Source organism: Aptenodytes patagonicus, chromosome 1, assembly GCF_965638725.1.
Source record: "Aptenodytes patagonicus chromosome 1, bAptPat1.pri.cur, whole genome shotgun sequence".
Classification (NCBI taxonomy): domain Eukaryota; kingdom Metazoa; phylum Chordata; class Aves; order Sphenisciformes; family Spheniscidae; genus Aptenodytes; species Aptenodytes patagonicus.
Window position 1 is genome coordinate 85193074 of NC_134949.1, and position 13829 is coordinate 85206902.

General features: G+C 42.9%; 1 protein-coding gene across 1 annotated transcript; it reads left to right on the forward strand.

Annotated features, from left to right (window-relative positions):
- The first annotated feature begins 3415 nt into the window (after nt 1-3415).
- Nucleotides 3416-11265, forward strand: LOC143155820 (C-type lectin domain family 1 member A-like). Its single transcript, XM_076328795.1, has 6 exons — nt 3416-3596; nt 6460-6558; nt 6888-7037; nt 8676-8827; nt 9760-9878; nt 10144-11265. The coding sequence occupies exons 1-6, from the start codon at nt 3506-3508 to the stop codon at nt 10304-10306; spliced, it is 774 nt and encodes a 257-aa protein (XP_076184910.1). The 5' UTR covers nt 3416-3505; the 3' UTR covers nt 10307-11265.
- The last annotated feature ends 2564 nt before the right edge of the window (nt 11266-13829 follow it).

A 13829-nucleotide genomic window follows, 5' to 3' on the forward strand; every position in this document is an offset into this window, starting at 1 on the left:
TACACATATATGTGTGCACATATATATGCACACATATATATATGCATACGCAACACCTCTTGTATCTCCCATTTTAAGGCTCTGCCACCATCCCTCTTACCCGGTAGTCTCCTGCTATGTGAGTCCTGCAACTGACAGTCTGCTCACTCACAGGTCCCACTCCTGAACTTCCTGCAGGGCCAGCCAAGTCCCCCCAAATACTTTGCATCACAGGGAATGCATGTTGATTCTCCTATCCTGGATACTATTGTCCTGCAGCTGATTAAATTAGTAGGTTCCATTCAATGACCCATTAATTTTCTTTCTTGTAGAACTGCTTTAGATTTCTGTTACTGCTTGTGGCTATTCAGAGTGTTATTACATGCATATAATTGCGTTCACCTTCTCTTTCTCTTTTGAATAGCTGAAAGAGAAAAAAATGCTCTGCAGTAATGTGTTACTATTTGTGTTTGGGAACCACCTGGGACTGGTGCATAAATATATGTTAAGGGCAGGATAGCAACTAGAGAAACTTGTTGCTCCATGTTGCAATCACAATGCATGCACATTAAATTGGTAAATCATTAGCCTTGGTGATGCATATTAGAGTTGCAGAGCAGAACCAATGGATTCATGAACATAATGTATTCTCCCAAGGGAGGCTAAAAACCATTTACCATTCTCTAATTATAAAAGTAGTGGTGCAGTATAAACATGCTTTAGCATGCCCTTCTTTATCTATTTATCTATTTATCTATCTATCTATCTATCTATCTATCTATCTATCTGTGTAAACTAGTCTTCTACTGGAAGAAGGTTTCTGAGTCCTGGTGGACAAATGAGAAACATAGAAACATGAGCTATTGGCTTTGTATTTACATGGGAATTGCCCAATTCTTTTGTGTATTATAGGAGTTTTAGAAGAAAAGACCCAGCAGAACTGTAAAATAGCCTTTCTTGTATGTATGGCTTTTAAAACTGGTGGGATCCAATGTGGAAAAGAAGTTCAAATTACCAATGTTTTTCAGGGGCTTTTTATTATCTGTGTGATAATTGAATAGATTATCACTTGATTTTTAACTGAAATTCAGTCTCATGAGAATTTCAACTTCTAGAATGATCCAACTGGAGAAATATCAGATAAAGTGATAAAAAATTTCTCTGAAGAAAAAGTAGCAGTGTGACATGAAAGTGACCCCTCCAAAAGTATATCATAAAGTCATTCTTCCTGAAACTTACTGATCATTCTTTTTCTGTTTCTATGTGATTGCCATTAATACTGTGCTTCCAGTAATCCACCTATGGCCCTGCTAGCCTATCATCAACAATGGTTTAAATTTCTCTGCATTCCCCTGGTATTTTGCCTCAATTATCTCAATATTTTATTTTTCTTTGTTTTATGTTATATTGAAGTGACTTTTGTCTCTCATATTTCCACCTTGTCACCTTTCAAAAGGTTTTAAAAATGTTATCAGATCTTACAGAACTGCTAAAACAAACAAAGGTATCCCATCATTGACTTTTCGCTGTTCTTTGCCATTGTTTAATATCTAAGGGTCCATTCTATAGTAAGCTATGTGATTTGAACATATCCTTCTTTGGATGCCAGAGAAAGGACATTGTGGTATGGACAGAAAATACTTCTGTCCTCTCTGTTTCCCTGTTCTGGTCGTATCAAGGGATGCATCTCAAGCCTGTTCTAACTTTTATTTCCTAGGTAGCATGACCTTAACTGGGAGTAAAGCTTCTTAAGGAGCTGACAAAAATGCTGTTGTAGTGCTTTTAGAATTTGTTGAGAAATTGCTGCTTGTTCCCTGTTACTCTTCAAAGGAGCATTCCACTAGAACCAACTTGATTAGTCATACCCAATACTTCCCTATGGGCATTTAGAAATATAAAATATGGGAACATATTTGGGGCTCACAAGGACCCCTGATACTTTTGCAGGTGTAGTAAGACATTATCAAAGCTTTCATGTATTTCACACTGGATGATGATAATCCAAAAGGGCTCCGTTGCTTGTAAACCAAAACCAGGTCATTATTGAATAAACTGCGCACAAAGAAGCAGAAGACTTCCCTCCCACATTTCATGCTCTTTCCACTGAGGACATAAGGGTTGTTACCTCCCTTTGACAGAAAATGTGACAGAGGGTTCAAAAGCAGCATCTCATTGGAGACAGGGTAAGGCATTCCTGTAAATTAACATGTATTGGTCTACATGTGTCTGCCCAGTTGCTGGAATCTAAGTCACTGTGCTCAATTTTTCTGCTGTAACATGAAAGTCTGGGAATACCTTCTGCCCTGTACCCAGAGAGCTTTGATCTCCAGCAGCCTGGATTGGCAGAGGCTGGGAAGGCCCCCGGTGAGACGTGGTGCTGGGGGGTAGTATTCTGTGCTACCTGGTACTCATCCTTGTTCCTGACTTAACAGCTGGTGACACCAGCAGTTCTTGGACTGGGCCTGGTAGAGCCATATGAAATAAAACTGAAAGTTCAGGTCTCATTCCTGTCATTTTGCCAGCAGACCTAGAAATACCAGGAAACGTAGGACCAGTTAAGTTTCTCCATCTTATTCCTGGTGCTCAAAGTTCAAGAGAGCACGGTGCAGGCACTCAAGCTGACAGGTGACCCCTCCTTGCACCCCTAGTGCAATGGCATGCTGCTGCACTCTGTTAATCACTTTTGCTAAAAGGCAGGGATTATCACGTGTGACTTTGCCTTGACTGCTTCTAGGCCAGAGCTAGTCCAGGAGCACAGCATCATACTCTGGTACGTGAATTTTCTACCCAGACTCCCCATTAGTTCAGCAGATTTCTTCAGCTCATTCACTTTTACAGTGCAGACATACTTGGAACGGCAGCTGGCAAACCTGGATTCGTTTCTTTGTGTCCTAGGAATGGGCAATGGCTGTGACAAGTCTATGTGCTGCTCCATCAGGACAAGCATGATGTGTTTACAAGCACTAAGCAAAGGGGATCAGAATGTTTCTCACTTCATTTTACCTTCAGTCCTCCTGTGCCACTTGAGAGATCGAGGAGCCCTTCTGGCTGAATTTACTGAATATTAATCACTGTATAATAAAGCCAGGAAACAAACCTCCCTGATGCTGGAAAACTTCAAGGAATTGTTTAGACTTAATCAAAAATTAATGACATTTCCTCTTCACTTCTCCCCTTCCTTCTTTTTCTTGCTACAGAAAAACATGTACACCCAAATTGGGTAACTCTATGCATGTGTTCCAGGAACTGAGAACTGACAGATTTCTGTTGCAATGCCCCATTGCATTTTTGCACACACAGGAGAGTTAAATACTATTCTGGGACTCTGCTGTACGTAAACAACCCCCAGCATCGCTGCGTAATGAAATCCTTCAGTATGAGGCAAAAAAACCCTTCTGACTTTCACATGAATCACTCTGTTAGCTGCCAACGAACTGCCCGTTCCTTTGATCCCGGCCAGAACCTTACCCCTGTTTCTCCTGTGGGAGCAACCAAACGTCTGAATTCTCCTGTAACCTTGCCAGAAATGACAAGTGAAGAAGTGACATACGCAAACCTGAAGTTCACGACACTGGAAAAATCCCAGGACCAGGAGCTCCAGACTACCAGAGCGAAAGGTAGTGGTGGTGTTGGGGGGCAGTTCCTTCCAAGGCAAACTCCTTGGGAGAACATTTTTTATGTGACACTCAGAGGAGGATGTCACCTGCATATTGTATCTTGGCTTCTGGAAGCCCTTTGGATTCAAATCTTCTAAGAAATTGGAGGGACAGAAAAAGAGCAAGAGATTTAAAAAATTGGAAGGTTGGAGAATGTGGAAAAACTGTTTTAGATTTGAGAGGAGAGATATCATTAAGGTTGTGGGATGCAGTTAAGTAAAAATAAACACTTTGCAGTTAGACATTAAGTGTCAGCTCTGGGAAGTTAGTGAAAGAATCTGCCTAAGGGACCTTGCAAAAGTCTCAGCTTTACTCATCTAAATCTGACTAACTGAAGGAAGTAAATGCTAGGGAAAAAAAACGTTTTCTCTCAAGGGAAGGAAGAGATGGACAAATACCTTTTTGTACTTAAAAATCATAAAAATTGCACTACATAGCTTCATAGAGGAAGGGAGGAATGTGACTGATCCCAAATCTATATTCTTTATGCTATGCATTAGTGCTTTAGGATCACTCTGTATGAAAGGTAGTAGCAAAGCAAAGAGACGTTATAGAATCATCGAATCATACAATAGTTTGGGTTGGAAGGGACCTCTAAAGGTCATCTAGTCCAACCCCCCTGCCATGGGCAGGGACATCTTCAACTAGATCAGGTTGCTCAGAGCCCCGTCCAACCTGACCTTGAATGTTTCCAGGGATGGGGCATCCACCACCTCTCTGGGCAACCTGTCCCAGTGTTTCACCACCCTCAGTGTAAAAAATTTCTTCCTTATATCTAGTCTATATCTACCCCCTTTAGTTTAAAGCCATTCCCCCTTGTCCTGTCGCAACAGGCCCTGCTAAAAAGTTTGTCCCCATCATTTTTATAAGCCCCCTTTAAGTACTGACAGGCTGTAATAAGGTCTCCCCGAAGCCTTCTCTTCTCTAGGTTGAACAGCCCCAACTCTCTCAGCCTTTCTTCATAGGAGAGGTGTTCCATCCCCCTGATTGTTTTCGTGGCCCTCTTCTGAACAACAGGTCCGTGTTTTTCTTATGCTGAGGGCTCCAGAGCTGGACGCAGTACTCCCAGTGGGGTCTCACCAGAGCAGAGTAGAAGGGCAGAATCACCTCCCTGGACCTGCTGGCCATGCTTCTTTTGATGCAGCCCAGGATACGATTGGCCTTCTGGGCTGCGAGCGCACATTGCTGGCTCATGTCCAGCTCTTCATCCACCAGTACCCCCAAGTCCTTCTTGGCAGGGCTGCTCTCAATCCCTTCATCCCTCAGCCTGTATTGATACTGGGGGTTGCCCCGACCCAGGTGCAGGACCTTGCACTTGGCCTTGTCATGAGGTTCACACAGGCCCACTTTTTGAGCTTGTCCAGGTCCCTCTGGATGGCATCCCATCCCTCTGGCGTGTTGACCGCACCACTCAGCTTGGTGTCACCTGCAAACTTGCTGAGGTTTGGGATCACTCGATCCCATTGTCTATGTCATTGATGAAGATATTAAACAGTAGCGGTCCCAATACAGACCCCTGTGGGACGCCACTCGTCACCAGTCTCCATCTGGACATTGAGCCGTTGAGCACTACCCTCTGGATGCGACCATCTAACCAATTCCTCACCCACCAGACAGTCAAATCCATACCTCTTCAGTTTAGAGAGGAGGATGTTGTGGGGGACTGTGTCAGAGGCCTTACAGAGGTCCAGATAGACGACATCTGTAGCCCTTCCCATGTCCACTGATATAGTCACTCCATCATAGAAAGCCACTAGGTTAGTCAGGCAGGACTTGCCCTTGGTAAAGCCATGCTGGCTGTCTTGAATCACCTCCCTGTCCTCCATGTGCCTTAGCATAGCATGCTGTTCCAGCATGACTAAATGTCTGGACATGAATTTGATAAATTTTATAATAATCTAGTAGACTAAAGAGCTCTTTCTGAAGGAAATTTCCTCTTATTGGCTAGCCAGTGATCATCTCATTCTCACTTTTTGAGGGGCCCTTGAGTTTTATACTTGGAGGCTGAAGCTGAACTCCCAGTAATCTAGTAGGGTTCTTCTCAACTGTTTAGTTAAAGGGTTAGGGAACACAGGGAATAAAAGGCAGAAATACCACAGGTTGATATGCCAGTTATTTCTGTTGGTGACTTCAACATAATATTAGTATTCCCACTGACATTTCGTACTGGAGTCTAATAAAAGAACACAAAAGTCATAAATTTGAAGCAGTCCTTTCCTCTGTGTTTTGGGACTGTGTAAATTCACACAGGTGTTTGCATTTGCCCACATTGCAAGAATGGGCATGTGCATTTCCATGTGTGAAACTGTTTCTGTGCAACTGCAGGTACGTGATCTTGTTCACATCTGTATGCCCTAATTTCAGATTATTTTGCAGGGGCCTGGCTTTCATTGGTGACTGTTTCTGAGGTTATTTTCTGAAAAGGTGAATTCATTCCCAATTTGGCAGGTTAGGCTACCCCAATACCTGGCTGCATATGAAAATTTCAGCCATGTTGTAAGCACAAATACTTCCTTGACGTTCTTTCCCCACATGTGAAATTCTGTGCTGTTCAGCTTTATTTGTCCAATTCATTTTCTCTTAAAAGCTCCTGGCTAAGCTAGTCTCCATGGTTTGCTTAATTCCTAGCCCCCAACTCCTAAGGAGGACTGGCCACAGCCAAACGAGGGGATGATTTTCATAATGTAATGCCACATACTGCTCTGAAACTCAGCAATTCACTGGGCAGACTACTGGGCATGTTGTCTCATGCAATGTAGGAGCTGCAGATACAAAGATGAGAGGTTCCTGTTCTTGCTGCTTTCCTTCTTTTTGTCTATCCCAGATTCCCCCAGTCCATCTTCCTGTTGGCGACTGGCTACAGTGGCACTTGGGGTCTTCTGCCTAAGTTCAGTGGCAGCTGCAGGAGTCTTGGCTGCCAGATGTAAGTATGGTCACAGAAGGCGTGCTCAGAGTTCAGTATGAACAACTAAAAGTCTAGGAAATTAGTTAAGGAAAAGGATTAGCCTAGGGGATTAATGATGCAAAAAAGTGTCCCTTGCTGGAAGAGTTTACCCACTCAAGAGATCTCCCAGTCTTTGAAATTGGGATGTATTACATCTTGCTCATAGGTGTGCACAAACTGTATGTAGGTCAAGTATATTCAGTGATGGGGAGGTTCGTTTGTCTTTGGTAAGTTTATTCAGGTTGCACTGAGCAGTTTAGCTTTAATATTAATGGAACAATTTCATTCTTGTTTTGCTGTGATTCAAGTCATCCTGGTCTGCCAGCTTCTGCGTGAAAGGGATGAAAACTTCACCCTGCAAAAGGCAATTATGGAAAGCCTCAACCAGCAGCTGGAGCTCCTCCAGGCTCAGAATTTGAACTTGACAGAGACTGTAAAGCAACTTGCCACCTCCAGAGGTACATAGTGGTGGGAAGATGGTAGTTCTGTCACATTATGGTAGCCACAAATTGATTTTTTTTTCCCTATCAACCATATTGGAAGGAAAAAATCAAAATCTCTAAAATTGCCCTGAACTAGTTAATTTAAAAACAAATTTCAACCGAGTCAATCAAAAGGCTGCATTTCCATTTTGGTCATTTTTTAAGTATCAGTCTTTCTGGAGTACGTTTATTGAATTTTTGTAATAGAGCTGGTTTATACCCTAAAACAAATATTTTAATTCAGAAAATACCATGATGAGGCACTTTTAAAAAAAAAAAAAGTTTCTGATAGGTAAATTCATTGATGCTACCATTCCTTCTTTCACAGTCAGTTTCAGTGAATTATAGTAAAAAATTTTTGATGGAAAATTCCTACTGGCTTTAACTGTCTGGAATGCTTTTACTCCTCAAGACAGCTTCATTCTGTTACGCAGTCGTAGATGCAGAAGTGTAAATACTGCTGCTCTGTAACAAATGGGATTGTAATCACTGGCTTTAACAGTTTACAGACTATATGCTGAGGGTATTCTTGTGCAAAATAATGGCGTGAAACTTTAATGATGGGTGAGCTGAATATGCTAGATTATCATATAGCAGAGGGAAGAGAATCATAACAAATTCACATCTTGTGAGAGAGTGGCAAGGTTATTATCTATGTAAATGTCTGCATTTGAATTGAGCACAAACCAGAAGCTACTTGTAAGAGTCAAGTGCACCGTGCTGTGCTATCTATTGCCATCCTGGCATTCCCAGCTGGCACAGGTTTGTTGCAATATACAATCATCCTGTGAACTGTGGAGCAACAAACATGATTCACTCTATAGTTGGGACCCAGTTCCCAGAGATCTCCGAAATATTTTGTCTGGCAGGTTTTTTTGCTGCTTGCAATTATTTGAGTTTCCAACTAGAAATGGAGCTCCCCAAATGGTGCAAGAGTGAAAGAAAAATCCAACATTTTGAGTTCTTTCTGGCTTCAGTGTTACTCAGGGTCCCAAGAGGCAGCTAACAGAACAATGTGGCAGAAAAAGTCAAAGTGCAGCTGTCAGAAAGGTCTTTCTTTAATGGGCTCATTATGTTTCACTTTGGCTGGCCATCACTATCTGACAGCTGCATGCTGAATCCATAGCAAGTATGAAATGCTACCAGAGAAGTTTAAGTATAAATTGCATTGTAAAGCATATAGCAGGGAAGAGCTGGCCCTGGTGTTGTTAACAAGAAGTTAAAAGTAAGTTTGCATGAATAGAGATGTACCCATATGACTGAAAGTCTAGGTTTTCTTTTACGTCCACCTAGATCCACGCCTCTCTGAACATGGCTCAACCTTCCAAAATTTCTTCTATTTTCTACTAGCACCCTCCAGGTTTGCTGGTCAGATTTAAAAAATCTTTATTATTTGTTTTTCTGATTTTCATTTAGAAATGTTTTTCTGGTCTTCTGGCAACTGGGTTTATTAAGTCTCCAACGAAGACATGAATTTAGCTGCAGAATGAAGGAGGAGTTGCTCCTCTGTGACAGGGAGGCTGTGCACTGCTCTAGTTATCCTGCAGGGATCCACTAGACCGCTAGTGACTGCCATCACTGACAAACCTGATCAGGTGTTCTTTTGTTTTCAAGGACATAAATGTATTCCTTGTCCTGAGAAGTGGCTACAATATGGGGAGAACTGCTACCACTTTTCAAACGAATGGAAAACTTGGCAAGAAAGCAAGGCTGAATGCTCTGTTCTGGAGTCCAGACTTCTTAAGATAGAGAGTAAGGAAGAGCTGGTAAAGATTATTTTTTTCTCTCTTTCTAATTATACACTCTGCATTTTACTGTGGCCTGAACAGACATGCCATCCTTCCACTGGTGCAGTATGTTATGGCATGCGTGTGCTGGACCAAGTGGAACCATGCCCCTTTGGAGCCCCTCTACCTGTACTGTAGCTGCACCCTCCCTGGTGCATCTCTACTGACTTCAAGGGAGTTAAATGGGACACACCAGCTTGAGCCTACATCTAGATCCTCATCCCACCTCAGGGCGAATATAACTGAGCTAGTACTGGTTGGCAAATCTTTTGTTGTCTTGCTGGAGCAAGCTACTTAGCAAACATCAGAAGCCTGGCCTTCAGCTTCTTGCTGTCCACAACTCGCCGGCGTGGCCTGCTCCCCGGCCTCTTCTCCCACATGAACAGAAGAGGATCCATATCTTTTTCTGACTCCTAAGCTGTAGATGAAGCAGCAGATAGAGCACCGCCAGAACTGCTCTTCACTGTGAAGGAATTTCTATCCAGACCCTTAATGGCAATGGGATTATGTCTTGAACTCTGTGGTTTCATTGTCTGTATTTAGAATTTCCCGTGTACAATGACAGCAAATGATGCAAAGGCCTTTTCCTGCCTGACTTATGCAAACAGGGTGTTGGAAGGAAGTCATTATCCTATACCCGTTACCCAGCTAATGTGCAGGCTTCGGTTATCTCAACTGCCCTTTTAGCTGAGAGCTACTGAAAACTCTCAGCAGGTTAATTTCCCTTATCTCCAAAACAGCACTGGCTGCCAGGAGTAGGAGGCACTGCCCAGATTCACTTGTGAAACAAAGTCTGTTACGCACAGGTGTGAGCAGCTCGCTTGCATTTGCCTCTCTCCTTTTCCAAATCGTAGGCTGTTATGACTGAAGCAGGGATGTGATTCACAGGCTTTGCATTTATTTCCGTACAGGACTTCACAAGGCGATCGGCACAGTCTTACGGTTCTTACTCTTTCTGGATTGGGCTGTTTCACAACGGAACCGAGGGGCCCTGGCTGTGGGAGGATGGATCAGCTTTCTCCCCTGATCTGTAAGTCGCTGCACAGATAGGAGCAGACCACGTCCAGACATATTTGTTATGAGCCAGAAGCAGCAACCTTTAACTGCCACTCAGTAATTGCCTGCTTGCCAGCAGACAGGTTACCCATCACTCACTCATTTATCAACCTAGGCAAGCCCGCATCAGAGAGCTTGTATGCTATTGTGGGTCAAATGGGTAGCAGCAGTCGGGAATTATCGTATCAGCCTGTGACTTTTTCCATGGGATGATGAATAACTCTGCTATTTTTTCACAGGTTTCAGATCCAACGAGCCAGCTCAAGTTCTCTCCTAGATTGTGTGTGGCTTCAAGGTGCAAACATAGGCACTGCATGGTGTGGCGAGTACAGTTTTTACATTTGTGAGAAAGTGGTGGATCCTGCGGTGGTCAAGCAAGTGGGCTACTCGGACAGGCACTAGTGTGCAGAGCTCTGCAGAGAGCCCCATCCTGGGATATGCCATTGTGGGAGCGAGTTCTGCCCCAGGGTTTGTGATAGGGAAAACGAGTCTGAGCTCAGGTTAATGTAACATCAGGGATAATCTAAGCTTAACTTGCCCTCTGGTGATGCACATCAGCCAGACTACTTCTTGGGCTTTTTCTTCAGCAACTTCATTCCCTCTTTCTTCTTTCAGCCCTTGCATTCTTGTGTAACCACTTCTATCCACTTCTTATGAATTCCTTTCTAAATGAAACAAAATTAAGTATATGATTCCAGAACTCTATTTTAAAGATTCATACCTATCTCCCAGAAACAGGATTCAATGACCATTTGTAAGAGCCACACATCATGTTTTCAAAATCCATCCATTGGGTATTCACAGATATGAGTTCCCAATTTACAATAAATTTCCAAATATTTGATTTAATTTCACTCCCCACCTACTGATAACTAGAAAGTGCAACAGAATCAGAGCCTGTATTAAAAGACAAATAAAAATATTTATAGTTCTCCTGGTTAGAGAGAAAAGCTTTCAAATGGGATTGTATGCCCTATGGGCTCAAAAAACAGAAGGCAAATACAAAACACATCCTTATTGAGGAAAGTCAGCAATATTTGATGCCCAGGAATGCCAGTACAGCTGCTAGTGGATTGTTCTGCTGCATTGGGCGTTAGGGGCGAAGGTGCATTCCTCTAAGACATCTGTCTTGATAATTATCCATGTCACATCTGATCCAGTTTTTTGATTTCTCAAATCCATTTTCCATTCTGTTGCAGAATTTCACAACCGGAATAAATATTGCTGCTACTGACCTTTTTTGTAGTGTGTCTTTTTAGTAAGTCACTGTGCACAGTAGGCTCAACAACCATCAAATACAGGGCCTTTAGTGATGCAGAGCTTCCTGCCACTTTGCTGCTGTTTCAAAGAGAAGACTGCATCAGAGAGAACATCTCTCTTCTATGGCACTAGCAAACAATAGAGATCTTTGAAATCTCTCAGGAACAGTCAAGTTTATCTTTAGGACTTTTGTTCCTGTGTGTATTTTGTACTAGTTTGAGCCATTCAATGAAAATTGAACTGTAAGTCAGGGAAGGTGGAGGTATTTAGGCAAGCCTCTAATTATGTTTATTTCAGACATAAAGCTGTGCATCAGAAGTCTGCAGTAGCAACAACCAAGTATGCTGTATCCCTCACTAAATGAGTTTTTAGCAATATGGCAATTATCTTAATTGTGGATATGAAGAAGTAATCTAGAGGAGCAGGGTCTTGCCACACAGCTATCTCACAGTCTGGAAATGTTGCATTTTCTAAGTCTAAGCATGGGGCCTCAGCAGCCATGGAGGTACTACCTGGGATCCCAGCACTAACTGGTCTACAGGGGATGCAGGTATGACATGAATGATGGAAAGGGTAACCCATACAGGGCTGTTGTTCTAACATATGCAGGGCATGGTGGGAGGCCCCATCTTATAACCCTTGATAATACAAGAGGGTCTTAAAGATCACACCACAAGGAAGCAGGAGAGCCCTCACTGAGGGGGCTGGTAAGAGGAGGAGCCGGTGAAGAGCTGAAGCAGTGAGCAAAACTGATGTGAGGGAGCTGGTGTGATGGGCATGGGGTCAGCGGACCAGTGTGGGGAGCAATGGTTGATTGTAGGGGCCTGGCTGAGGGAAAAGTGTTGCATGTGAAAAGCACTGGTATTATGGACTATTGCTGGGATCAAAATGCTGCAGAAAATGAAGGAAGGAAATGTTGAATGAAAGTCTGCTGTTCTGTACTGTGTTTGAGAGGAGAATCCATTAGCCTGCCTTATCCCCTTGTCCAGGGCATGAAGCACTGGTTCCCGTGCCTGGCTGCTGAATATTCACAAGCTCACTGTGCTGGTTTTGGCTGGGGTAGGGTTAATTTTCTTCCTGGTAGCTAGTATGGGGCTATGGTTTGGATTTGTGCTGGAAACAGTGTTGATAACACAGGGATGTTTTTGTTATTGCTGAGCAGTGCTTACACACAGTCAAGGCCTTTTCTGCTTCTCACATCACCCCACCAGGCTGGGGGTGCACAAGAAGTTGGGAGGGGACACAACTGGGACTGCTGACCCCAAGTGACCAAAGGGGTATTCCACACCATATGATGTCATGCTCAGCATATAAAGCTGGGGGAAGAAGGAGGAATGGGGGGGACATTCGGAGTGATGGCGTTTGTCTTCCCAAGTAACCGTTACGCGTGATGGAGCCCTGCTTTCCTGGAGATGGCTGAACACCTGCCTGCCGATGGGAAGCAGTGAATGAATTCCTTGTTTTGCTTTGCTTGCGTGTGCTGCTTTTGCTTTACCTATTAAACTGTCTTTATCTCAACCCACGAGTTTTCTCACTTCCACTACCCTTCCAATTCTCTCCCCCATCCCACCGTGGGGGGAGTGAGGGAACGGCTGTGTGGTGCTTAGTTGCCGGATGGGGTTAAACCACAACACTCAGAAACTTATAAAACAAGGGGTAAGTTCTTGGTCCTCGTTGCTGTCTGGATTTTTTCATTTTATACCACATCTTCATGCCTCAATGACTAGTAATTATAACCGCTACACAATGAGCCAAGTTGCACAGAATAGAAAAGCACATGGCGCCCAGTAATTGCCCTGAGATGTGCAGTGTACAACCTGCTATTGTGTTTGCTTGAGTAATACCTAATCCTGAATTTCCTTGATGTGTAGCATAAATCAGTTCTTGTATTTTAGCTTAAACCAGGAGAGAAAAATTTAGCCTTATATGTAAGATGATTATTAAATCACAATACAATAATTATTTTAACAGATGTCATATCTTTTGTTATATGAGGTTAAAATGTTCAGAACTTTAAAGCAATTCAGAACTAAGCAATTTCATGCACTTATCTTCTGCACTTTACCCTTTCCCATAGCCACCTACGCACATCGGGCCATCTTCTAAATCACTCTGTGCGTTCTTCATGCAATTCTTTTAACTCCCTTTGATATGTTCTCTTCAGAAATCTTTCCCAGATTGCCCAGGGTCTATTAAACTAGCTGGCTCACAGAAGCCTGTTCTGTGCTTCTGAGTAAAGGGAATATTCTCAGTAAGCAATGAGTTAGAGAAACAGTCTTTCCACTTAGCTTTGCAAGTCATGCTAACCATTGCATTTTGCACAGCTACCTGTGAAGTCTGGTCCTTCCAAATTACCGCAATTTCAATGTTAATTTTTCTTAAGAGCGATGTCATCTCTGCTGTCATTTGGCTGCAGAAAGCATTTAAAACTGACAAAGTTCAAAAGGCAGCATGCAATCATACCTTTAATTGAATGAACAGTCATTTCAAGTCATACAATGCTAATAGGAAAATCTTTAGGTTTTGTTGCACACTGAAGATGACAAAGGGTGAATTTTTTTTTTTATAACCACCACTAGATTAGTAATAGGTTGCTGTCTGTGGTTACCATAAGGCTTTATTAGCACAGCCAGTTCTATATTCTTGATGTTATGTTGTTCACAGT

Coding starts and splice junctions, on each gene's coding strand:
- LOC143155820 (XM_076328795.1), top strand. CDS start 3,506: ATGACAAGTGAAGAAGTGACATACGCAAACCTGAAGTTCACGACACTG. Junction 3,597..6,459: donor CCAGACTACCAGAGCGAAAG/GTAGTGGTGGTG, acceptor TGTCTATCCCAG/ATTCCCCCAGTCCATCTTCC. Junction 9,879..10,143: donor TCAGCTTTCTCCCCTGATCT/GTAAGTCGCTGC, acceptor ATTTTTTCACAG/GTTTCAGATCCAACGAGCCA.